This window comes from Ixodes scapularis, unplaced genomic scaffold (genome assembly GCF_016920785.2).
Source record: "Ixodes scapularis isolate PalLabHiFi unplaced genomic scaffold, ASM1692078v2 PGA_scaffold7__128_contigs__length_106722199, whole genome shotgun sequence".
In the NCBI taxonomy this organism is placed as follows: domain Eukaryota; kingdom Metazoa; phylum Arthropoda; class Arachnida; order Ixodida; family Ixodidae; genus Ixodes; species Ixodes scapularis.
The window spans coordinates 20438995-20466226 of record NW_024609882.1 but is presented as its reverse complement, the minus strand read 5'-3'; the positions used below and the strand labels follow the sequence as shown (position 1 = coordinate 20466226).

The window sequence follows — 27232 nt, the reverse complement described above, 5'->3', positions numbered from 1 at the left end:
AGCGCAAACAGACACCAGTCACGTTGGTAACGGTGATAAACTCTGTTTATTAACAACGAAACAAACAACAAGAACACAGCGGCTATAAGCTGTTGAACGCCGTCGGTGTGGAGATCGCCCACGGCCGAACGGTCGTTCACAAAGGTACGAAGGACGGGGTAAACGCTCACCGGTGCACCGGGCGGTTCCCCGTTGTCGCCGCCGCCGAATCCCAGGAAGCCGAGAGAAGCGAGATCCTGCTGTCCGCTGGTTTTAAGATGACGGCGGGGGCGAAGTGGCCAACCAAGGGGCGACACGTCGATCTCCTCTTTGCGGGGGTTCGTTACGAAAATCGCCCCAAAGGGGGAGAGGAGGAAGCCACTCACAGTGGTAAGCAGCGCCACCTCTCGCTACGTCGGTGCGGCCGCCACGGCGCGCCAAAACGCTGACGCGACAGAGTGTTGAGGGATCACAATCCCCACAGCACTTGACTTGCGTACACTGGAAGCTGCACTGAAAGAACGAAAGAGGAAGCAACACCTAACAAAATACGTCTGGTCTTTTTTTTTTTTTTTTTTTTTGCGAACTCTTTTATTTTTGTTTCTCAAACGCTTGTTTATCTTTCGCAGCTGTCGCGGGTGGTGCTGGACAGCCGGACCCCCCGGTGGGAGGCGGGGGACCTGAGGCTGTGCCGAATCAAGAGCCAGGACCAGGGCGAGATCCTCATCTTCAAGCAGCTCGAGTGGCAGATGCTGCGGCTGGAGGCCCGCAGCCGTGGGCCGGGGGCCCCCGCACCCCTCAGGCTCATCACCAACGGGGCGCGCTGCCGCATCGTGCTCAAGAAGCGCCTGGCCGGTGAGGACGGAGGGAGCCCCGCCGGTTTCAATGTTCGTTCGCTCCTTTCTCACGCGTGAAAGGGTCTCCGGGATCTTTGGAATCGGGTGCCCCACGAGTTTTCGCGTTCGACGACTCCACCATCAAACCCAGGAGGGTGTTGGGGCGTCACCCGAGCGATTCTTCGCTGCACAGTCTCTTCTTTCCGAGAAAATGCAGCAGAGTCGCGTCCGCCCAAAACCATAGTCTGTCGCGCACATTGCGCGCCTCACTGAACGAATCATTCATAAATTTGCGCACAAACTGCCGGTCGACCACTTTGTGACGGCAACTGGCTTCGCGTTGCTGCTGAGCCCAGCGATCTTGTTTTGCGGTCGCTCTTGCGCCGCCTCGGTGGTGTGCAAAGCCTGCAAGCAAGAGGCCTCCGTGGTACGTGTAGTCCGCTTTGCTTCTACCGAGGGGACACCAAGGAAAGTTGCCTGACCCGGAGAGGGAAGCGCCAAAGCCAACCCCATAAATGCTGCGCATTTGAAAAAAAGTAACCCCTTTGCCGTATTGGTGTGGCAAGGCGGCAGTAACACTAATTGTTACGTGTTAGTGTAGAGAAACTGCGTATTCATGTAGAGGCTGGACGGCGCGACGAACGCCCGTCTCGTGCGAGGTAAGTGCGCGAGTGCTCGTTGGGCGTGTTATGTGGGGGTGCCATCTTCCACGGTTGTGGCGTAAATGCGACTTTCTCGGAGCCTGTTGAAGTGCGAGACCTGTTTGCTGGAACTTGCGGAAAACAGATCAATCGGAGCACGGAACTAAGACCTCAACTCGGAACTAATACCTCAACGCGTTGCGGCAAAAAAGTTTTTTTTTTTTTTTTTCTGCTTTTTTGTTGCTTTCTTTTGCGCTCTTTCTCTGGGGAAGGCCGTAGTGCGCTCGTTTCACGAAGCAGAGTGCCGCTGTATGTCTGAACTCGTGATGTTTTACCCCCGCCGGGAGTAACGCTCAGGCACTCGAGGGAGAGGTTCGGCTGGCACTAATTTCCAATCGGTGAGAAGACAAGCGCTTCGAACAGGATAGTGACACCTAAGATTTTGTCGCCTTCCGAATTTAACTAGACCGGGTAAATCGTGTGCCCACATCTAATCCCTCGGATGATGTTATCGGCTGAACCCTTTATAGTAAGAGGTAGCCTGGAGACCAAAAACACGCGATTCTTCTCCCCAACCTCCCAAGATAACTCCTTCCCCTCTGAATTTTTGCAACTGTCGCTGAGCAGCATGGGACATTGCCAGGATGACCTTTGGGCGACCTTTGACCCCCAGACTGCAGCATGGTGGCCAGCCGCCTGGTCCTGATCCTCGACGACCTGCTGTGGGCTCTGACAGACGCGCAACTGGTGGCGGCCATCCACCTGTGGCACTCGCTCAGCGTGCTGGTGCGCCGCTCGGCCGCTCAGCGCCGGCGTGCCGCACCCCCTCCCGCCGAGCCGGCCCCCCGGGGTGCCCCGCCCCGCACGCATAGCCCCTTGGTGGAGTTCTTCAGGCACCACGATGTGCTCGAGACCTCGTACCATCTGTTCTGCACCCGTATCGACCTCCACCTTTGTGACGACATGGACCCCAAGGGTGAGTCGGCGCTTTTTCTTGTTGACGTCTTGGTGTGGTCATTTCCGAGAGTTTATTTGTTGACGCCTCGATGCTGCGTTCTTGCTTGCAGAGACCCGGTCCAGCTGGCCACCCCTCCAGGGTGGGGGGGCGCTGCAGGTGGTCCTAGAAAAGCTTTTGGTCGACTACTACCCCTTCCACGGAGTCGGTGAGTGCTCGTGGAACGCAGAGACCTCCTTGTCTTGTTCGACTCATATTGGATGTCCTTGGACCCCTCTTTAAGAGGCGTCTAAAAGAAAGAATATGAAACTTTGGAAGGAAGGAAATTATGTGCAGGCCTACTATAATACTAGCTGCCGAGGCAGCTCCAAACTAGTGATAACGTAAGTTAGGAATGCAATTTTTTTTAGAATTTTGAAAAGACAAGAAAGGATTTTTTACAGCAAAGCTGTTTATGGCTCCCTCTCTTTGTCTTCGTTCCAAGAGCTTGCGTGTCTAGTTTCCTTCCGCTCTCCTGGGGTGGTGGTCCCGGTTGTGCGAGAGCCCATGCAAATCAAGCTCTAAATCAAGACCAACGATGATCGAAATCTCGGCCTCAGGCTCGCACTGCTTGCACCAGATGCGTTTTCCGCCCCGCGATGACGAACGTCACAGGGCAGAGAATGCATCACAAAGACACAGGTACCGTGCTGCTAAATTGGACAACTTTAATGGAGCATACACTAAATTCAAAAGGGACTTTCTGGACAGACAGTTTGGTTGTAAGTTGTAGGACGTGTGATCGGCTGTGGTTCGACGACGTCTTGACCAACATCTACGATGTGCGGGTTCCTGCAAACCGGACTTGTGCGCTGCAAGTGTTGTCGGTGACCATTGACACTTGATCGACCACCGATCAAGACAATAATTGTGTTTGTACCTTTGTTCAAAATTCTATGTCACGTTAGTGTCGTATGCTAAACAGCTTTGCTGGTAATCCACCTTCACAAAGTGGAATGGCTCATGATTTTTTTTATTTCTTGTTAACCGCCTTTTTTTAAGAAACATTTGGATTTTTTTAAAAAATAATTTGGGACACTGAACTTTTAATGCCTATCCCAAATTCCAAGGCGATTATGGGAAAATTTAAAGCCTCTTATGCCTAATTATAATGTTTGTTACTCGGATGGATGCAACCAAGTCGTTTTTCCACGGGAGGTAAAAAAAGGGGAGAAAACTTTTTTTCGGATGCATCACTATAAAAATTTGTGGTTTCTTTCCGTGTCATGCAAATGAAGTGCGACGACAGCCATAGCACTGCACACTAACCACGACATCACGTGACATCATAGCATCATGTTGCATAACGGTATCCCGTGCTATGGCATCGCAGTCTAACATCACAGTGATGCGTGCGACGCGAGACTGTCGCACAACGTCGGAGTGTCACTTGACATCACGGTGCCGCGTGCAACTTCACCGGGTCGTGCGACGTCAGGGAGTTGCGTTGTTTCACGCGACATCAGGATGTTGAGTCAAGAAATTTTCCTTCTAAATTTACCGGTGGAATTTCCCAGCTACGACAAGCACGAATCGTGCCCCGGGATCCGCCACAGAACCTCACAAAAAATTACTTTCGCCCTAAAAGACGAACGGTGTTACCGAGCTTGGGGTTCTACACCCACTGATTTCCCGCCCCTTTTGCCGTAGCGAGTCCCCGTGCCCAGTGGCTCAAGTACAGCGAGCCATCGTCTGGCCGTCAGGCCTGGGTGCAGCAGCTTCTGTCCCGGTGGGCGGAGGGCAGCCGACACGCTGTGTTGCAGAGGGCGCCACCGCACGGCGCCACTCCGCCCCAGGACGGCGGCGGCAGCCCCTCCTCGAACCAGTTGGGCGACTGGCGCTGCCTCATGTCCAGCTGCCTCCTGGTTCGCCTCGAGGAGTTCGCCATGCAGCAGGTGGTGCTACCTCTTTATCTGGCCGCTCATAGGCCTGAGAATTAATGGGGCATCACTGCCCCCTGTATTTGTGAAACAAAAACAAAAGAATGGAGCCCGGGCTGTTCTTCATTAGAAACATTGCTTTAATTTTGTTTAACGAGGGTGGTGCTACCTCTTTATCTGGCCGTTCATAGGCCTGAGAATTAATGGGGCATCACTGACCCCTGCATTCTGAAACAAAAAACAAAAGAATGGAGCCCGGGCTGATGTTCGTTAGAAACATTGCTTTAACTTTGTTTAATGAGGGTGGTGCTACCTCTTTATCAGGCCGTTCATAGGCCTGAGAATTAATGGGGTATCACTGACCCCTGCATTTTGAAACAAAAATAAGAGAATGGAGGCCGGGCTGTTGTTCATTAGAAACATTGCTTTAATTTTGTTTAATGAGGGTGGTGCTACCTCTTTATCTGGCCGTTCATAGGCGTGAGAATGAATGGGGCATCACTGACCCTTGCATTTTGAAACAAAAACAAAAGAATGGAGCCCGGGCTGTTGTTCATTGAGAACATTGCTTTAATTTTGTTTAACGAGGGTTTTGTTCCGTGAACAGGAAAGTTTCTAACAACTCGACGATTCACATTTCTACGCACTAAAAATCTGAAATTTCATTGTGACCTGTCCGCAATAGGTAACGACACAGAACCTGTATAGATCCACACACTGTTTACGAACAAGTTGGTATTTGCCCAAACTAGGTTTGAGCGCTGCACGTGCGCGGAAACCAGATTTGCTTAAAGGGAAGCATGTGCGCATGAGCCGTGCCGATGGCTGTTTTACCGCAGCGGCGTGAAGGAAGCTTGCGGTAAATGCTAGAAACTGTGGCAACAGACTTGATTCTCTTCTTGTTTGGTTGCACGCGTAACGGCACTTAACGGCCCGACCGCGGCAAACATACTGTAAAATCCCGAAAGGGCGCCCACACCAACTCATGGCCCACCCCCCTTTGTTGCCCAAACGTCTATTTCAGTCACTCTGCCGATACATCGCCCACCCTCCAGGAGCAACGATTCCCAAAAGTAAAAAAGGCGCGGGTAGAATTCTTTTTTTTTTATTGTAGTTTTTGATTTTTTTGCAAAGGGAAGAGGTTACATTTTGGAGGACTAGAGTGGTAAGGAGGCAAAACCCAACAAAGGTTCAAGGTTACTCTTTTGGTGCCCCCGCATCTGATCGTTCGAATTGATAAACGTAAAGGAAAACAGGTCAGACTGACTTGACCATCTCATTCCTCGATCTGCCAGTGAACTGTGAAGATGTTTCTCCTGCGATCCCAGGATGAGTTCTAGCTACACTATCCAGAAGAAGGTGGAAATCGTGGAGTGGCACCGTAAATACGGAATCAATGTGAGCAAGACTGCACGCCGCATCGTGGTTGACAGAAAGCGTGTACGGGAGTGGAACACAAAAGACTAAGTGCTCGTGCAGCAGTGTCATGGAAAGACCAAGCTAAAGAGAAGGATGGGTACTGGACGTGCCGTTTTCAGTGAAGAAATTGACGACGCATTAATGGACTTCCTGGAGACTGAGAGATCAGCCGGTCGAGCCGTCAGCAGCCGGCTTTTTCAAGAGCATGTGCGACAGCTCGCGGCACAGATGGGTCTGGGCAACTTTCAAGCATCGTGCCAGTACATCGCTCGCTGGAAAAAGCGCTACAATGTGTCAATGCGGGTTGGGACAAACTAAAGTCAAAAGCTGCCCGCTGACTATGCTGAAGTGATTGCGGTCTTCAGAAAGGTTGTTTCGACTCCTCGCCGGGAGCATGATTATACGGATTAGAACATTGCCAATATGGACCAGACTATGGTGCAAATGGACTATCCAACAACAAGAACAAACAATGCTACCTGCGACTCAGCTATCCAAATCACCAACACCGACTGTGACCGGAGAGGTATGACCATGGCTTTGTGTGCAACGGCAGCGGGAGTCAAGCTTCCAGCGTTGATCGTGCTTGAAGAGCCAGCAGACTGGGTACCCTCTAGGGCACTATTTGCACTCAGACTTCCAGGTATGTTGTTTTTAAACTTATTCTGCCATTGATAAAGGTAGCTACATGCTTAGAACTACGCAAGACAGAAACAAACTATAGAACCTCCCTATTGTAAACCGCTCCTTCAAACTTGCAAAAAAAAAAAGTCTGATTGTGGCGCCATCAGTTACCCTAGAGCCAAACCAATTTCGTCTTGCTTCGCCATAGTTGCAAAATATGGCTCGGCCACTGCCCAATTTCAATGGTGAGGCGGTTAGGTACGCCCTGTGGGTTGGCTGCATTTATCCACCGGTCGTGTTTGAGGCCTGTTGCCTTTGTGCTTTCGTTTGGCATGCACTTTCATAAGTCAGTCAGTTCCAAGTTGTCAATTAATTTTGTACTGGTATTCTTTTTGGGAAATGTGTGAATCACATCATCTAGAAATGGGTGGATGACCTCTCCCGTCCTCTAATAGTGGATAGACAGGGTCTGGGGGCCGAACGTAGACGACGTGAGAAGGAAACTGCCCGAGAAGCTCTTTATGCCAGGGACACAGACGTAGCCTTGATACCAGGCAGCTGCACATCAATACTGCAACCCACCGACTTCTCGTGGATGAAACCGTTCGAGGATGCGTTGTGCGAGCGTTGGGCCGTGTTCTTCCAGGCAAGCAAGCTGACTCCCGAGGGAAATCCAAAGAGGCCGTATAGGCAGAACGTCGTAGACTTTGTGGCGGACGCGTGGGCCTCCCTCTCCGAGGACACGGTGCGGCGGTCCTTCAAGAGGTGCGGCATTTCAACGAGCCTCGATGAAACGGAGTATGGCGAATCAAATGACCGTTTGGCGTCGATGGACAATGCGGCAGAGGCGGGACCCAGGGAACACGAGAGCCTGGTGGACGAGGCTTTGGACTTGATTTCTGACAGCGGGAGTGATGTTTCCTTTAATGGAGTTAGCAACGCTGATTAGCGAGAATAAAGGCACAAAAAAATCTGCCGTTTCTCGTATTTTTCGTGGTTTTTGGAAAACATGGCCCACCTCACTTACTGCTACAATTTCCTCTGGCAAAAGGGTGGGCGCCCTTTCCGGATTTTACGGTAGGTTTATTGAAACAGATATGTACGGAGAAATCGTCGGGTCACAGGTAAAGGCCATCTCTTATGGAAGAACTGTGCACAAAAAATTGGTGCGATTTTCAGTCTCACCTCCCAAAAGGCCTCTGGACATAGCATGCACATCAGGTGCCGTCCACGGTTTTTCTTTTGCCACGCAAGCATCATTTAAATCTCAGTACGACGAAAATCGCTCTGCGACAAGTCACAAGTTGCACCAAATGAAACTGGCTTCAAACTTGCAGCGGCTACCAATATGACAGAAGTAGTCATGTGCGAATAGTAGGTTTTGAGTTTGAGGCAAACCGTGGTTTTAACCGCATAATTTTTAATTGAATATAGAATAATTTCTTCGAGCCTTTCACTATTGTTGCACCATGCTTAAACGAAAGGCCAGCTAAACTTGCGAAGGTTGTTCCAAAGCTTCCACTTGTCTATTTATAAGATAATTTTCTTCTAACTATATTTATGGACTGTGGCCTTAGAAAGTACAATGCCTTGGGGTGGCAAGTAGATGACGGATTTTGCATAAAATGAAGCATACAGAGATGCTCAGCTATATCTAATTGAGTTGATTTATAAACATTGGTATATGCAACTACTCTTTCTTAAATCTCAAATTTAATAAAAACAAAAGTATCGCAAATGATGAACGCAGGCTGTGAGGGCACCTCTACCGAACGAATGTTCTTGCATAACAGCCACAGCTCAATTTTGAAGCGATAGCTTTAAAAAGCTCGTGTCGCAGAAAAGTCGGCGTAATTGGTGTGGGACGGGAAAAATCCTAATTCGTCGATAGGGTCACGACGTCGCAGCCACATGACCTTGCACGGGAATTTCAAACAACCCACAATGCTCACGTTAAATGTAATGTCATGCGTGAAATGAAAATAATTAAAACATTACATGTAATGTGAATTAAAGGTGGCCTTATGGCTCAAATGATTTCACTTTATAAAGTAATTAATTTGCCTTAAAGGAAAAAATATTTGAAGAATTTGTAGGCGGAGGCGGGATTCAAACCCGCAATCCTTCGGTTGCAAGCAAGACACACTACCCACCAGGCCACGCAGACACGCAAGGTTTGGGAACGAGTGGGGGCTTGAATGTTTACATGGCGCGTTCCACCCTTAAGAAAGGACACTATCCAGATAAAAATTAAATTTGATGAAAAATGACATATTGATATCTACCAACATCTAGTGAATATTTCTAGAAAATTAATTTGTTTACGCAGCATAGTTATTTTTGTATAAATTATTTTCGGTCCACCAATGCAAAAAAAAAGGTAGAGGTTTGAACACTCCCAAATGCATTTCTCTCCATTCCACTTTTTGGCATAAATTTCGCTTTAGGAAAACTATTGTTTGGTAACGGGACAAATGGGAAGGCTCATTTCTTGTTTTTCCTAACTTAAATTTCATGGGCAATGCAACTTGTGGAATTGTTTTCTTACTTTGAGAATGTCTTTTATAAAATATATTAAAAATATTGTCGACAAGATAAAAAGCTAAAAAAAATTATTTGATTTTTTGTGCGATGTTAGCAGAAAATAAATTATTTTTGGGAAATTTTGCTTTCACAGCTGCACCCTCCAGGCATTCTGCTGCATATCTAGTCAGGAAAAATGTTAGGTATTATATTAGTTTTCTGATAATAGGTTTCCTCAACAATATAAGCGTGTTCGTGATAAAATATGCTATAATTTATTTTATAATGTATGTACACATATGAAACTTGACGTTGTATTCTGCCTTGCAACTGCCAGTATATTCTGCAAATTTCATTCATATCAAAAGGTTCAAAATTTCGCCCTTTTGGATAGTGTCCCACTTTAAAAACGAAACTTAAGCATCCTCTTGTAATTTTCGAAAATCTTAACTGCAATGTTGATATCACCGTTCACAAACTCAGTTTTCTTTTAAATACACCAGGCACATGCATGCACCATCCCGCTTTGAAAGTGTGCTTTTCTCCCAAGCACGCGATTGCGATTTATATTCATACTTTTCTAAGTGTTGATCGTGGCGGGTTACCCCTTTGAGTGCGAACCTTACCGAGCACCGGTGCACTGCAGAGAAGCTACACCCGTGGATGTCTCTTTCACAGGTGTTGCTTCTCCGCAGTGCAGCTGTGCTCTGTAAGACTCAACGGGGCTAACCTGCTGCAATCAACACTTTAAAAAGATATGGATATCACGGTTCATCTGGACGTGAATTTCGGACAGCATATTATTCGAAACTAATGTTTGCAATTTCGAATATTCGCACGACGCTAGACAAAAGACAAAATATTGCACCGTAAGAAATGGGCTTTAGACTCGCAGCAGCTACCAATCCGGCAAGGACATTTAGCAGCAACTTCAAAGCTCGTTCGATATGGATCACGCCGTGGCACGCTTGTCGGTGCTTCAATCCGGCGTCGGAGTCCGCACGCCGACTCCGGTCTGAAGAGCATCTGCTCGACTTTCTTGCAGGTGTGCACCTCGGGCCGGGGCGCGCGCCGGCGCTTCCTGGCCTCTGAAGGCGCCACGGTGCTGCTTCCCGGCGAGGCGCTCCACCTGGAGCTGACCTACTACTACCCGCGGCCGGGCAGCTCGCCCACGGCCAACCACAGCAGCCCGCCGGGCCTGTCGCCGAGCTCCCAGCCCGGGAGCGTGCCCGAGCCCCACCTCTTCGCCCACCTGGGCCCCATGGCCCTGAGGGTGGATCTCACCACCGTGCTCTGGGCACATGCCTTTCTGCACAGCGTGCGCAAATGCACGGTGAGGAAAGCGGCCCCGCTCGTCGCGACGTCTTCTCTGGGGATTGGGCCGCCAAATGCTAGGAGCACAACACCCGACAGCATGACGCTCCGGCTTCTGCGACGTCATTGGGTGACACGTGGGGATTGCTTTTGATTTATGATCGGGATAGGACGCGAGACGCAAAAGTCAAAGAGGCATTCCAGGCTTCGTGCCATAGAACACTTCGTCTGATGGTGTGATTGATATGTTGCCTTCTTATAGTTACTCTAGTTGGCCAAGTGGAAGATAGCCAATAGGTGTGTAATCACTTTCTGCAAGTGTGTATTCAGTATGCTGTCACTTTCTTTAAATGTGTATTTATAGACAAAAATGCAGACATGAATTCTACAGATCCAATGAAAAAAAGTTTAGAAAACCACCAAAACACAAAACTTGGCAGAGCCGGGATTCAAACTCCGGGTCTCCTCACGGTGTAATTTAGAATAGTTCACCAGTGACGAGGAGGCCTGGAGTTTGAACTCCGTTCTGCCAAATTTCGCCTCTTGACAGCTTTCTAATTTTTATTTCTATTCAATTGGTACGGTTCATTCATTAGCATATCTCAACTATTGAATGCACACATAATGTATAATCCTAAGTAGCTACAGTCAAACCTCGTTATAGCGAAATTGAAGGGACATCTCAATTTTTTCGTTGTAGCCATTGTTTCGTTATAGCCGTATTTGACCATGACCGTAATCATTGCATGGAAGGGGGTGTACTTACCACCGGGTGCGTCGATGCTTACAGGAGACGGCACAGCCGCCATGTCCTCAATAAAGTATTGACGACCCCGCTTAAATAACGTGCGGCAAGAAATAGGTAGCATTTTCCGCAGAAACGTAGAAATCGGGAGCATTTACTGCGCAACACATTCTTAGTAACAAAAGTTATTCTTGCAATTCATGCAGACTTTTGTTCAAAAACGTCCATGATGTTTTGCTGTTGCGTCTTCCTTAGACGAAGGACATCCTTCTCAGCAGCAGCAGTAAACCGTAGACCATCTTTGCAGTCTTCACACGCGCCAAAGTAGCGGCATAGCAAGTCCACTGCGTCTAGTGCTTGCGGCGATGTCAGCATGGGGAACGCGCAAGATTGCAGAGTGTCGCAGTCCTCAACGCAATCATCGTCTCTCGTATCATCCGTGCCGGTGACTGGGATCACAATGTCCTTGTCAATCAGCTCCTTCATCATCACCACATCAACATCCGTGCTCATATAGCTTCAGAATGATTCGTTCTGAGACACAACACCGGCATCAAGAAGTGTCTTCCACATCGCTACGACCTTGTTCGATGCAGTGGCTTCGTCTGGTACAGCGATAAAGTTCACCGACTTATCGTCACCAAAGTAGCTTGTGTCGAGGGCAAATGATGCATGTCGGAAGCAGTTCGCAATGATGCTCGCAGCAACGCTTATTCACGCGGCCTGAAGCATTTTCGATTGCCACGTGGAAGTCTATGTTAGTCTCGTGTTTCAAGCTCATGTTGACCAACAACCTGTCAATTGGTCGCTTTCTGTAGTCCGCCTCGAAAGCCATGATGAAACCTTGGTCGAGGGTCTGTATTACCGCCGTGCTATTTGGAGACAAAAAGCAAACTTCGATGTTTATAAGTACAGCACTTGTGTAGTGGGCTGTGCAATTGTCAAAAAAAAAGGCAGATCTTTCTCTACTGCTTCTTGAGCTTCTCATCCCAGTCACAAAGCCATTAGGCGAAAATGGCTCTTGTCATCTACGCCTTGTTGTTGGAGACGTATTCCAGTTTCCCCGCTCCATCCCCCATGGTGTGTCGATTCTGTTCACTCTCTGGGTTTGCTCCGAGTGTCTTCTTTTCAATTACCTTTCTAAGTTTCTGCTTTCCTTTGAAGCAGCGTGGAGATGCGCCTTTCCCGATCACCAATGGCTGTATCTTCTCCGAGCCGTCCATGTTGGCACAAAGAAGTACATGATGCGCACCTTGCTTTGCTTCCCGCAATGGCAACGATCGCCCTTGAGATTTTCTCAACAGCATTTGAAAAAAAAATAAAGCTCGAGGTACACCTAAGCTCTTCTTATGAGTGTATGTGATATCATACAAGCCGCTCGTCCGCTCCCTTTTTTGTCTGCTGCATACTTTTTGTTGCCAGTCAGCGTGCACGCTCCCCTGGGCACGCTGACCTTGGTCACTCCATGTTAACGGCGCGCTGATGTACACGTAGCTCCATAGGGTGAGTGGTTCTGGAAACTGACAAGTGCAGTGGCCAATGGGAGTCCCGTCGACGTGCCGTTAACCAATAGAACCGAAGGCGAAATCCATCAGCTTTAATTTGCTCCTGTTGGAATCGCAGAAACTAGGTGCCATTTTCGCACTTCAAACTGATGAGTTCAGCTCTCTCCATGGGATAGTTAATGCTTTCGCACTAAGAAGTCCCTTCTCATCAGCGTTGAACACATCTCGCTCGTCGTAGTGCTCCAACAAAGGACCAATGGTACTTTTCATCCATGCCGTAGCCTCTTCTTTGTCCACTGACTGACACTCTCCGCCGAGGATTTTGTTGATGATGTCGTGATGTTCTTTTATGCTCTGCAACCAGCCAGCACTCGCAACAAAACTGTCGAATCTCGCGATGCAAGTGAAGTCTTTTGCCTTCTGGAGCAGTGCTCCACTTACCGGGACATTTGAAGCTCTGGTGTCCAAAAACCATGTAAGCAATGCTTTACTGCTTCAAAAGCAGTAGAAGGCAGCTTCTTGCAGCTGCCTTTCACGCCACGTGCGATAGCGTCCCCGATGATGTCTTCGCTGCCAAGGATTGTGGACAGCGTGCTTGGCGCGATGTCAAACTCTTTTGCCATTTGGCTTTTCTTTGTGCCCGCCGCAAGAGCCCGGAGTATTGCTGCCTCCTCGTCGAGGGAGATTGTTTTCCGCTTTAGCTTGGAGATGGAGCTGCCTGTGCTTATCTTGTTGCCGTGGGACGGGGAAATCGGACACAAAATACGTACTAGAGAAGCGCGAACCGAAGCAACTTGGACGAACCACTCTCCAAGATCGCAGGTTGAGAAAGCCCTCGCCTTCCGCCGCCCGGCCTACCGGTCTTGTCTCCTATCTTTCCGTTCATGTCCTCCTCTCCCTTCCGGCGCCGCCGACTTTAGCGGGCTGCGTAGCTGTCTCTTCACCCGAGAGATAGCATCAGGTGCCAATGCTGCGCTTCTTACTCTCACCATGTTTATCCTAAGGTACCACACGGAGCAGTCGTAGCAGTGTCGGAGCCTTCAGGCGGGAGGCAGCGGAGATCGCGTCGGGCTGACGGCAAAGTTGTTCTGCTGTGTCATATATCATTGTATTTAGCATGAAGTCGTGGGGTTAGTTACCATTTTGAAGCAAAGATGGTTTGTTATATCCAAAACTCAATCATATTTATTTCGTTAAAGCTAGTTTTTAAATACATGGGTTTTTATGGAAGCTTTTAAGGGGATGATCTCAATTATTTCGTTACAACCATTATTTTGTTATAGCCCTTTACGTTATAAGGAGGTTGGTCTGTATAACTAGGATTCATCCTAATTCAGTTGAAGAACAATGAAAACACGATTGGCAGCTTTACAACTGCATAAATTTTAGGGACAACAGGCTATAGGCCTACCCTAATTCTTTGGACATAAGCCCAGTGTATATAAGAATTGAGTTGTTCATTTGATGTTGATTGTTATATGCACAGTGCAGGGCTTTAATTTTTTTTCTTTTTCCTATCAACTTGTGCTCGCTGGTGGTCTTTTAGCATCTTGCCGCAAGTTATGCCATCTCTTGACCACTACAGGAACACCTGACGTGCACCAACGGAGTTACGCCATTGGCTGTAAGACTGGAGCTGATCCTTCCCAAGGTGCGTTTTGTCCCAGAAATACCGACACAGTGCTTTCCCACTCAAACTGTCCTGAGTCGATTGCTCTTACCTTCGTTGCCTCATTGCTCTCGGAACTTTTCCTTCCAGCTAGGCTTTTCGGCTTTCGCTTCTTAATTTGCGAAAGGTTCAATTAACATAGATTTTAATCAAACAAGATTGGTGTTTTACCGGCATCAACTTCCCGCATGTATGACTCGCACACGCATCAAACTGGTTAAAAGGATGCATTCAGGTTCACATATCAATGCATAATTGCACACTTAGGGAAGCTAACTCGGATTGAATTGTGTGCGACATGGTACGGCGAAAGGTGTTGGTAACGGCTACCACAAAAAATGGCGACAGCGGTTACTGGCATGGTTTCGCGACGGACCTTATAGGTATTGCTGTGCATTGCAGCCTGCTAAATTTAGCAGGTATTGAGTGTCGCAGTATGTCATGGTTCCACGTGACATCGCAGCATTGTATTAACGCCGTCTACTACATTTAGCAGGGTATAAGTCCTCTAAATGTGGTAGTGTAACTGTGTGCTAAAGTGTGCAGCATTTCGGCTACTGGGAGTTTTTATCGGTAAACGGCATCTCGTTGACAAGGCTGTCGATGCCGCACAGGTGGTGCTTCCCCAGTTCGACCGGGAGCGGCCCCTGTGGGCAGAGGACGGGCTGCGGGAACTGCACCTGGCGACCTCCCGGGCAATCGCCACCAACTGCCCCTCGACGGGCACCAACCTGGGGCCGTGCCTGGAAGCCCTGGGGGCGGGCCCCCTTTTCTTCGAGACCGCCCAGTTTCCCTGGAGGCCCCAGGACCCGCCCCCCGTGGCTGACCGCTTCTTTCGAGAGTCTACCGGTGAGGGCTCACCCTTTCACGCGACCGTACGGAGCTCGGCCGGGTGGTTGTGGTAGCCGGCGACAGATGGCGTCACTAGAGAAAGACCACGAGTGGAGGTGGCACAGGGGCAAGAAGGGCATTGGTTTGAATTACTCCTTACTTGGTGGCGACAGCGTTGCTCCTTACAGTTGTGACCCTACGTGACCAAGTGGTGTGTTGTGGGCTGATCTGCAGGAATCTGCTGTGATGTGGTGTGAATTTCTGTCTGCCAGCTTCGTGATGTACGCAAAATGTTGTCAGTAACAGAAACACAGATGTAATAGACTGGTGAGGGGGGGGGGGGGGGGACACAATGTGTCTAGAGTGGCATCTGCGACGACCTCTGGATGGTGCAATTAGCTGTGGGGCCAATGTGGCAGCGTTAAATTAACACTTGCCAAACAATGACTTCTATAGGATATAATAGCTGGATAAGTGTAAGCATCTGTTCATCATCAGGTCGTGTAATACACTAAACTTCGGTACAGGGGAGAAATCTCTATTAGGTTAGTAGTGTCTTCATTGCACAGGTGTCTCAAATTGCTGCGTCAGGATTAGGAGGGTATTGAAACTGCCTTACTAGTATATTCATATCTTCACCGTATCTTTACGTTCGACCACAGCGAGAAGCTTCCAGTCTTACCCAGCCGTCGTGGATGGTCGTCTCACAAGAATGTACTATGTGCGTGGCAAATAGGTCGTTATCTTTATCGACATCGGTCGTGACCTCGCACACTTTGACGTTCGACTTGTGCAACAATGCGAGAAAGAGAGTGAGTAGTTAACAAGAAGTGTACATTGATAGGAACGGAGGAGGCGCTGTGGTCTCTGCACCTGGACCCCTGCTGGGCGGAGTTTGTGGAGTACCCGGGCAACCGTCCAAGGGCCTTTGTGGAGCCGCTGCCCCTGACGTTGTGGCTGTGGCCCTCAGGTGGCAGCGCCCAGCTGCTGCTGCACGTGCACTCAGACCTCCGCATGCAGCTCGGCCTGCACGAGTACACCTTCCTGCTGCGCCTGGTCAGGGCCTTCACCTGCCTCCAGGAGCAGGCCAGCAAAGACCGCCTGGTGAGGGCAGGGCTCTGTCACGGCATTGGGTTGTTCCGGGTTTTAGTGGCGTGTCGACGGCTGAAGCTGCAGTGCACCAAAAAAAAGTGTCGCTCGATAAAAGGGATGCTGCATGCTCATAAAGACATTTTTAACACAGAATGTGTTTATATGCTCATCTCCATGAAAAACAAAAAATTGGCTGCATGCTTTCTCATTCTGTCGAATGCATTTAAATGCGGTAGCTTTATAGGGTGGGTGGTGCTCTTTGTTAGGGTGGTGTCTGGGGCAAGATAACCTCAGTCTTTCAGTGTCTGGGGTGGGTGGTGCTCTTAGTTCAGGCAGTGCCCCGTGCAGGTTTCTTTTTTTATTTTTTTAAAATTAAAATGGATTACATTGCACAATTGTCTCTTTGTGATGCTGCATGCACTTCTCTTCAGTACAACCCATATACAAAGCCTTTGCGCTGAATTTTCTGGGTCACCAAGAGAGGGGAAGCACACTTTTTTGCCTGTTTCACTCCTTGTTTTGCACACTTTTTCTACACCACCTGTTTCTGCTCCTCTCTTTCTTGCCTTTTCAACCTATCTCCACTCTGTTCACTTTCTCACACCACCTGCTTCTGCTCCTCCTGTTCCTGCGTGCTTGGTCCGTCGCTCAGTCAGCAGCGCACTCGGCTTTTGCGTGGTGGCCAGAATTTGATCCCTGGCACCGGTTGCCGTTTTTTCAAGATCGTTTACCAGTTATGAACTGACCGACCAACACATTCCGTGCTTAAGCGGCTCCCAAGATTGGTTAACTCCATAAAGCTACCGCTTTAAAACCATTATGCTCCAGCGTCAGATTCTGGCATTTTACACGTTACACATAGGGAGCTCATAAGGACAGTTGCCCATATAGGCCATCATGGTATCGGGTATTACTGCAATGTCACGTGACATTATGACATCACATGACTGACATCATGGTGTCATGTGGCATCCCGTCGTAATGCGAAACCGTGGCGTACCGGACACGAGTGTTGCGTCGGCGTTCTGCTGGGACACGCGTTGGTTCAGCGAGGACACGAGTTCGAGCCGAACGCTCGTGCAGCTCTTGCATCCAGTCCATGTCTTCTTTCGGCCTCTGTTGGGTGACAGAAAACCGGGCACTATGGCTTTGTTATCGAGAGGGTGTCGCCTTGAGCCTCTAATCAGATCAAGAAAATTTCCTCTCAAAATTGGCGACCGTTTTCATTACAAAACAAGCGACTGTCCGATTTAATGATCAAAATGTCTTCAGTCGTAATATGAAATATTTAAGAGTTCCATTTATTTCATCTCTACGTGCTTGCGTTATATTTATTCGTATGAAACGCCAAAATTTTAGTAACGTGTATGTTTTTTTTATGTCAAATGGTTCTGCTAGAGGTTCTTCACGAGAGTGGAAAGGCTGTTACTCAACTTATCATTGATACAATTCACATGATATTCACCACCGCTGCAACGACAAACTGCAACAAATGCCAACACCGAATTCCCTGCGAAGTTTCACCCGTAAAGCTTTCGATTTAAAAATCGGTGATAAACACCAGCACACCCGCTGCAAACTGTGGGACATGGGAACTGGTACTGCAGATCACAGAGAAGGCAAATTTGTGTTCCACGATGCGACAAATATGCTGAAATTCGCTACAAATTCCTGTGTCACGGGAAAGAATACTGCAGATTGTGGACGCAGCAGATTCGCACTTCGCGGTGCCAAGAATGTGCAAGAACTTTCTGTGGGCTCGCATGTCTTGGGAACCGATACCGCAGATTGTGGACGTAGCACTGCGCGATAGACACGTAGGAATCGGCTACTGCTTGTGTCATGGGAACCGATGTCGCGTGCGCAGATCGCGGACAAAAAACGCAGGAACTCTCTACGAACTCGCACATCATGGGAACAGATACAGCGGATTGCGGATGCAGCAGATTCTCGTTTTTTTGGCGCGATAAACATGGGGAAACCCGCTACAACTTGATTGTCACGGGGACCGATATCACGCGCGCTGATTGCGAACAGAGTCGCGGGAACTTGCTAAGAACTCTCATCTTACGAGAATGGATACCGCAGATCGCGGACGCAGCAGATTCACATTTCATGATGCAGTAAACAATTCGGAGCGAACAACTCGCTTCTCACGAGAACCGATATCGCGCATGCAGATCACGGACATAAATGCGGGAACCCGCCACGAACTGACTTGTCACACCTACCAATAGCACAGATCGCATAGTTGATTATATTCCCGTCAGACATTGCGTGATGTCCGACAGGAATTGGAGGCGTGGGCGATGTTGCAATCTTTTATGCTATGGATCTTTAGCCAGAAAAAAAGGATTGGCAATACCTCGGGGAGTGCAGTTGTACGGGATTTTGCGGTAAATAAATAATCTTTCCGTGCCTTCCGGAAACTCCGCAGTCCATCCTGGGTCCCGGCGGAGAACCCCGTGGCAGCGTGAGCCTCACGGCGCTGTGGCCCCGCGTAGAGGTGGGTCTCCTGCTGGCCCTCAACCAGTCCCTAGGGGCGAGTCGGGGAGGCGGGGACGGTTCCCCGCCGGACTCGGACCACCAGCCGGACTCGCCGGCGGAGGCACCCACGGAGAGCTCGGCCCCGAGTTCGGGCACGAGTTCATCGCCCCGGCGGCAGTCCGCCCAGGGACTACCCCCCGTGGCGACCCCTCCCGGATTCACGCTGGGAGAATCCGTTCCGAAGGGGGGACCCTGGATGCTGCGAAAGGGACTGGCGTCTTTCGTGGCGGGCATCGACTCTGTCTTGGCAAGGGGTGCGTCTTTCGCTGTTGTCGAAAAAGTTCTTGTTAGATCACGGCCGGGCTAGAGAGAAGCTTTCCTTACTGCCTTTGCTTTTGCCTAGGAACAATTCAATTCTTTCTACCGCGCGGGGGTTGCGACCGTGTGTTACCCGTCCCAGTATTGCCTGAACCATCCTGGGCCCGTTTTCTCGAACGCGAACCGTGGTTTAAAGTTAACTATTGTCCCTAGAAGGGGGAATTCTAGGTCACGTGACTTGGAGAGCAGGGGCGCCGAGGGAGGAGCAGTACCTAGAAGCAAAATGGCCGCGACATCGCTTAATGAGGGCTAATAGTTCTGCTTGGTTCTGCTGAACATTCATTTCGATCCGGTTGTTATATTAATGACGCACCATCAACCTATTAGCACGTCAAGCAAAGCGCTAGTTCAGAGGGACTACTAAACTAACCGACGGCAGCATTCCGCGAACGCATCACTCTTCAGCAGTCCGGGATCCAAGACATATGACGGTACATAAGCCTTGCAAGTGTTTTTATGGTGAGTAAAAAAATGTTTAGCGAACGAGTGTTGGTATATACTTATTCTAACACGTTTAATTTGTTACACTATGCATGCCTTGAGCAGCGATTACTTTGCGGAGAAAGGGGGTTATCCACAATAAAGTCTTCGTTCCTGGTGAACAGCTGGGACATTGTACTTTTTTTTTTTTTTTTCGCAGTGCGCCGACAGTATGCCGACAGCATCGAGGTTTCTACATATCCCCGGTGGCCAGCGAATCAACGGTGACGAGAAGCTTAGCTTCTCGTCACCGTTGATCCACCGATCCACCGATCCACCGGTGACGAGAAGCTTAGCTTCTCGTCACCGGTGGATCGGTTGGGCAAATGGAAGAGAGGGCAAACAGTTGAGATCAGCAGGAATCGCAGAAACGTGCGTTGCAAGGAACAAAAACGAGACTACAGCACCGGCGTTGCCAGACTGGAAGGAACACGGGAAAGTTATGCGTTGTTTATGGCGAAACATATTGAAGGAAATGTTTTTTAGATTTTCGAATATTCGTCGACAAACTATGGCATAGTAGCTAAAACTTCTTCGTACCATCGGAAGCAAATAAATTGGTCTTCAAGTACAACATTACTACTATATTTTGACTTAAAATACCATACTAGATCGATAACAACCAGCGGAAAAAGAGGATAAACAAAATGACTGGCTTGTTTCACCGATAGATGGCGCATCTTATTGCCCAATCAAAAATAATTATTGTTGTTCTATATCCAGCCGTTTATTACAGTACCTAGGTACTTTTTCCTTCCTAGGCACCGTGGTTTACCAAAATGGGTTTACCATCGCTTCGAGAAAACCGGCCCTGGACATCTGTTCCAACCACAGTAATCGAAAATGTGTGTCAACGTAGTGCAGTCTAAGCTCGTTATAACAGACCAGGTTACAACAGACATTTGGATATTGTAAAACCCTTAATGTTCGCGAGCCCCCAATTTTCGCGAATTGAAAAATTCGCGAAATTTAAGGGCGCGCGAAAATTTCGGTCCTTAAGATTTTCAATGCAGGCGTCTGGAATTCGCGAAATTTAGTGGTCGCGATTATGTCATCTGTGACCGATTCGCGAAAAATAGGGGCCGCGAAAATAAAGGGTTTTACAGTGTAACATACCGATTTGTGAAGTTCGGTTGGTTGTCCTCTATGCCCCAATGACTCAAATTCATATCTGCATACAACATACTCTTTTCACAACAAACCGAAATCTTGGTTAAAATCAAGGTCTGTTCTAACGAGCTTAGACTGTATTCTTAAACGACATTAGTCCGCTGACTGGAAACATTTTGGCTTACGATAAACAAATGCTTGTTTATAGAAAATTGTTTTTTTGAGAAGACAAAGATGAAGAGGGGTTCCGCATAAGTACCTGCAGGCAGGCAGTTTCAAGGCCTGTAGGTCAGGACTGGGCAGCCTCGCGATACAAATATATCACGATAGTATCCAAGAGAGATTTTCGAGTATCTATATCTTTGTAACGAGATGCGTTTGAAAAATGTATTTGTTTCTCAGTAGTGAAATACATTACAACGTATCGCCTGTATCGCGATACTCTGCCAGGCTTGGGTATCTTTTCATTTGTTGTTATCGAAAAGTAACTCGGGTTTTTACAATAAACTTAAAGGAGCAATGCAACAATTTTTGTACTTTGCACAAATACCGCGTAAAACAGATCCCTAACGTTAATGACCTATGAAACACGCGTTCGTTTTTCACCTCACGCAATAGAAGTCCCAGAAAAAAATTTAAGAAAAACGAGCAGCATTCACCCCCTCAACTCGCAGCCAGAACAAGCGGCCACGTGATCTGGAGCCGATTATATGCCGCCAATGTTGATCACAGCCACGCGCTGGGGTTGGCAAAGCGCAGGACACGCGCTGAGTTCCAGACATTGTTAAGGCTCGGCTATTGTCGTCGTTGCAGCGATTGGACACGGGTTACAACCCGAATGCTCCTCGAGATAGCAATTGTCACGAGCCCAAGTCGAGTGCCCACGCAATGCTCGGGTCCAATCTATGAGCCGCATTCAAATATCGTCACTTGGGTGTACTGCGATCCCCGAGTTACGTCATCGAATTTTGCGAAGGAGAGATTGAATGAAAATGATCGCTTTTGTCCTTGAAATTACACCGCAACAAAGAAGTTTCTTGGCCAGTGGCGTTGCGTGTGAGTATCCTTGAGTCCCAGGTGTGCCAGTAAGCTCGTGTAGAGAGAAAAACATTCCAATTGAATATCGTTGCACAGCTCCTTTAAAATCACGTTTTTGGCGCGGGTGGCCCCAAAACTTTATAATACAAATTCGCCGCCTATTGGGGGGAGGGGGACCCTGGTTGCAGCTCGTATTGCAAACAGTTACCAAAATTTTAAAAAATAAAAAAAAAAGTAAAAAAAAAAAATAAAAAATACAAGCAAACAAATGAGATCGGCTCAAGGAAACGTCACTGGTAAAAATACCCGGATAAGTTCCTCTTGCACCACATCTTGTTTGTTGCTTTTCAAAAGCTAGCAGAGCTTGCACCGTGTGAAAAAATGCCGAAAACGGCAAGGATTCTTTTGTTAGGGCAGTCTATGGGTGCATTGTAACTGCTCTTATCAAGTCAGTTTAATGAAAAAGTGGTCACTTTATCTCTATTTTCCTTGCATTCATACCTAAAATGCTAATGCCGGTATTACAAGCATACTTTAAAATTGCTTATTGTCTTGATATCTTCGATTTATCAGACTTTATTATAGAGAGGTTGCAGAGTTGTAAGCACCTCTTGGTTTAACTTATAGGTTTCACACTGTCAAAATAGCGGTTGTTCTCACCATTGTCAAATTATGCTCTGAACGATCGAATGTCTGAGAATACCTCGTCCTACATTTTGATTTGTGGCGTCGGGCTGTTCAGGTTTTAATATTCGTTGAACCTAATACATCTGAATTTGCTGACAGGATTAGAATGGCAGGGAGGTCTTTCACTTGTCTCTCGTCTAGCACAAGCTTTGTACCTTCATGACACCTTCTTACCTTCAATAAATTGGGGAAAACTGATAATCCCCAAATTGAAGCTGCCCTTGAAAAAGAAATACTCGAGCTTCACCGCAAGGAATTTTTATCGCCAGGCTTATATTGTGTAGACCCAGAATAATACCTCCACTGAACTGTTCATGAGGCTGCTGCTTGCGTCGGGAACCGCACCTATTATTTTCTTTTCTCGTCTGCACAGAGACACTTCCCGAGTGTTCAGGTCTCCCTCATTTTCCCTGGAGGTTGGTGAAACTCGTGCTCGTGTCCTGTTTTTTTCGGTATAAGTCCTGACGAGTACAGATTTCTCTGTACAGCACCGAAAGTTTCCACGAAAAAACACGTCGTGGAATAAAATAAACGCCCAAAAACCCGGAACCACATTTGCTATGGTTGCTCATTACCGAAGGTAGGGAGGCTACGTTTGGAGCGGGAAGTTGGTCAGCTGCGCGCTTTGACGACGCCGGCCTTGCCCCTAGGCGCAGCAGACGGCGAAGCAGACTCGTCGCTGGCAGACGACGACAGCGTTTCCCTGCGGAGCGACCTGTCGTCGGACTCGGATCAGCTCCTGCTGGCCGGAGCGGGGGTCCTCGACGAAGTGCTTGGACTCCGTTCTCGCGCCGACCTCGCGCCGGAGTTGGCCCAGGAGGCGACCGAGGAGGAGCGCCTGGCCACCCTGGCCATGGATGCGGCTTGGCCCCGCATGCGGAGTGCCAGCAATGCGTCGAGCCGGTCGTGCGTGGCGATCGGCCTGCACGACCTGCAGCTGGTGGCGTGGGCTTCCCCGCACGGCGCGTCCGTGTTGGTGCAGAGCCAGCACCTTACCTTGGAGGAGAAGCAGCTGCACGGTGGTGAGCATGGCTGCTGTCGGGCGAAGGTTTCTCGTGCGGAGTGTTTGTGGGAAAAGCGAACTGTGTTTTAATTAAACGCGTGGCATTCGATGGGTTACATCTCTCTGATTATGTGTTTGCGCTACGTTGTCGGAGTTTTGGAATGGCTCGTCATGTGGACACAACGATGAGACCAGAGTGTTTGTGTGGCATCGTCGATGCGACGGTCGTCGGGCGATACCTCGACATTGTGGCGTCGCGGTGCCATGTGACGTGACGCGACACCGTGACTCCACGTGACCACATAGGATCTATAAATGCTAGTCACTTGGAGCGCCGTTGGGTCATAAGAGTTGGGCAGTTTTTTTCTCATTGCATCGGCAAGCTGTGTGCATGTCGAATAAGGCTCACGTGAGGCCCAAGTTTAGCACGTTCGGCTTAACTGCGGTGCTGTAGTTCCACAACTTTGAGTGTCTGTTCCGGGCTGCCGCCGCCCTCGCGCTCCAACGCAGTCTTTGTGGGAAATTTTCGATCCACGTCGCTTCTGAGCACTTGTTATGCAATCTTCTTTCAACCTTTCTTGCATTGAAAAGACAAGTTTGGAGTTGAGGATTTTTCGGAGGAAAAGGTTCTCGAAGTTTTCTGTTTTAGTGAATGCCGACTTTGCTGAAAATTAAAAACTACGAACTACCATAAAATACCGCAGAAGTGCCCATTTCATGCAGGTACTCGCTACGAACATTTCCAAAGCTTGGAAATTCTGCGATTGATACATTAAGCGTCCGCACCCTTCAAAGTGCCAACATCGGCCTAAAGTATTCACCCCGATGCGGCAGCCACGAAGATCGCCTTCGGCGACGACGGGGATATCGTGTGAAAATAAATGTGCTTTCTCCGATTCTGGTCACACTGTCTTCAAAGCACTTTATTGGCTGCCATCTTGGTTCTTCCCGATTTGACCGTACAAGTGCCCTCTCGAGACTAACCAGTTTTCAGTGTAAGTGGAGTGGCATTTCCCCAGTATTTTACGGTAAACTCTTGTAACCCTGTCTTTTTTTTTCTTTTTGATCTATTATTTTCGTTATTGGAGTGATATGGTTGGCTTGTTCAACAGCTGCCTTTTTTTTTTTTTTTGTTTAAGGGAGGGGGGTCAGCTTTTCAACCTTTTGCTTAATATGAATGAAATTTGCACTATATACTGGCACTTGCGAGACAGTGTACATGAATGAAGAAAAAAAATTATAGTTGTTTTTATCAGGAACACTTTGATATTGATTAGAAAGACTATTGTTAGAAAACTAATGAAATGGCAGTTTTTTTTAGAAAACGAATGAAATGGCAATTTTCTTCACTAAATACGCAGCAGAATTCTTGGAGAGTGCAACTGTGGAAACAAAATGTTCAGAGAGTTGTTTATTTTTGTTAATATTACACTGCAAAATCTAATATTTTTCCTTTTATGTCATCAACAAAATCTTAACATCTTATATAAAAGACATCCACAAAGTAAAAACAATGCCACAGTCGCATTCCCCATTAGGTTTCGGTTGGGGAAAACAATAAGTAAGTTTCTCCTTTTGTCCCGTTACCAAACAATAGTTTTCCTAAGGTGAAATTTGTACCAAAAAGTGGTATGGAGAAAAACGTGTTCAAAATGCTCGAGCCTCTACCTTTTTTTTTTGCACTGGTGGACCGAAAGTAATTTATAAAAAAATAACTGTTGTAGTGTGAGCATATGAAACATTCTGAGAATATCCTCCAGATGTTGGTGGCTGTAAATATAGCATTTTTCAAACAACTTTTTTTGCAGAATTTTTTTTTGCTAAGTAGTTTGTCCCCTTAAATTTTTTTAATGACCTAGTGTTTTATTTATGTTCTTAGTTAATATGAATCCTCCATGTGTTGTGCGTCTGCCGGATGCCCTTGAGGTCGTGAAAACTCAAGGAATATGTGATACATGCTAAGAAACAATGAGCTAATTGACTGGACGCTGCGTCTCCCCCTCTGCGCAGCTGGGCCTCGGGGCGGGGACGCCGGGGAGCGCTGCCTGCTGAGCCTGCGCTGGGACTGGCCCCCCGGTGGGGTCGGGGCCCAGGTCAGGGCCCTGGTCAGGGACCTGGCGGTGCGGCTGAGCCCCGCTGCCCTCGGTGGCCTGGCGCAAATGGCCCAGGAGGAGCCTCCCGCCAGGGCTGTCCCCATGCGCCTGCTCCTGCACGGCCTCAGCGCCACCCTCTTGGTGGGTCCGAGCTCTTTCGTTTGTACTACGATGACGGCTATGATTGGCTAGATTCAGCGGCAGATTCCCAGGTGTTCCGTCGTGGGGTCGTCCTGGTATGTCACTTCAGTGTCACGTGACGTGGCGTCATGTGACATCACAATGTCATGCGAAGTCGGTGTCGAGGGACACCGTGAGGTTTAGCGGCGAAATTTCTCCGCTAAATTTGATGGGAAAATGCTTGTGTGCAGTGCGATTGTGAGTAGTCTCGGGGGTATGGAGCAGATTTTGCAATGCCTCGTGTGTGGCCGCAGTTTATTTTTTATTAAATTCGATCAGTTGGCACCGGTTCCTTTTTAACAGTCTAGGGATCACTTGTCCCTTGTGTCCGATGCCCAGGGGAACTCTATCTCCAACTTATACTTCATTTCACCTTTAAGTAGCCCGACGCTACGAGCCAAGGGAACCAATCAAATGGCATTCATTGTCTTTCTGCATGTGGTCTGTCAGCGTGTGAAACCGATCAAGTGCTGCGAATGCTGTGCGACTCGGGTTTTTACTATGTGCGTCCGCGGTAGTATCTGTTTGAACCTTCAACAGTGCTCCGACTTACGACAAAACAAAGTGTATAGTAAAGTGTGACCGACTACAAAGTGTATGTCATTTACGAAGAAGTGCGGAAGGGATCCTCCTGGAAGCCTTGAAACTGTCGGACAGACAACATTTTGCCATTTTACTCAGCACGGCTTTTTCAGGTCCAAACCTGTTCTCCACGCGAGCTGCCAGTCTGGGACTTCCACAAAGTTCTCTTCTCATGTTGTTCAGCTTGCCAGCTTCGACCAGCTTCACGATTCATAAGGGAACTTTGCGAGAGTCAAGCAGCTGCCGTTGTTCTTGAGCAGTGGTTCTCAACCATTGATGTTTTGCCCTTGTGGATTGGTGGAGATGGTGGAGGACCTCGCTCGTGGTAAGGGGAAGGGGAATGTATAGGTTAATCAGGATAGTGAGTGAATAAATAGATATAACTAAGGGCTAGTGTGAAGTAGACTTTTCTGACTGACATATACACGAGAAAACACGGCCGAAAATTTGAGCATTTCTTCTCAGTCTGAGAAAAGACAAATTTTATTGCCGGTCTTGACTGATCAGGCCGAGCTTCGCGGACCTTTAGAATGCCTTTGCGGATCCCAGGGCTCCACGGACCCCATTTGAAAACCATTGTTCTAGAGGATGTTTGGCTCACATGTTGAGGCTGTGCCTGTGGTATCACTGGTTATATGGTCACTCACAACCAAAGAAATGCTGTTCGTGGCGAGTTTCAAGCATCTTATTATCGATTGCAGCTAATGAATTAGGAACGCCAAAGAATGAAGGTAATAAACCACGCCCTGCATTCGTTTTAAGCTTTCAATAACTGTAGAAAAGCCAAGTCAGCCATCCGGGGGCCGACAGGGTGCGCCTGATGTCCCGTATCTGTGGCATCTTCACGACTTTGACGACCCCTCTGGCGTTTTTTCGTTTGCAGGAGGAAACGGAAAATGGCGGGGAGCGTCCCGACGGTCTGCTGGTCAAGGTACCTCAGTGCCTGGTGGACAGGACAGCACTTGGCGCTGTCTACCTGCTGCCCACGGGATGTGGTGAGTGACGTGATCTAACCTAAAACTAACATAAACTAACCTAAGCCTGATCCAGCCTAAGCCTGACTTAAGCCTAACCTAGACTTAACCTAAGCCTAACCTAACCTCATAGTCATGTCTTTTGTGACTACTTTGTAATACAAATAC

At 48.2% G+C, this 27232-nt stretch overlaps 1 protein-coding gene across 1 annotated transcript in view; it reads left to right on the top strand.

Annotated features, from left to right (window-relative positions):
- The window catches only part of LOC8038195 (UHRF1-binding protein 1-like), a 42287-nt gene that overhangs the window by 11957 nt on the left and 3098 nt on the right, over positions 1–27232 (top strand). Inside the window, exons 6-17 of the mRNA XM_029973530.4 lie at positions 609–834; positions 2130–2432; positions 2524–2619; positions 4101–4345; positions 9942–10229; positions 14046–14111; positions 14744–14978; positions 15805–16064; positions 18490–18853; positions 22883–23254; positions 25246–25469; positions 26974–27085. Coding sequence (XP_029829390.3) covers positions 609–834; positions 2130–2432; positions 2524–2619; positions 4101–4345; positions 9942–10229; positions 14046–14111; positions 14744–14978; positions 15805–16064; positions 18490–18853; positions 22883–23254; positions 25246–25469; positions 26974–27085 — 2791 coding nt within the window. The remainder of the gene's footprint in view (positions 1–608; positions 835–2129; positions 2433–2523; positions 2620–4100; positions 4346–9941; positions 10230–14045; positions 14112–14743; positions 14979–15804; positions 16065–18489; positions 18854–22882; positions 23255–25245; positions 25470–26973; positions 27086–27232) is intronic.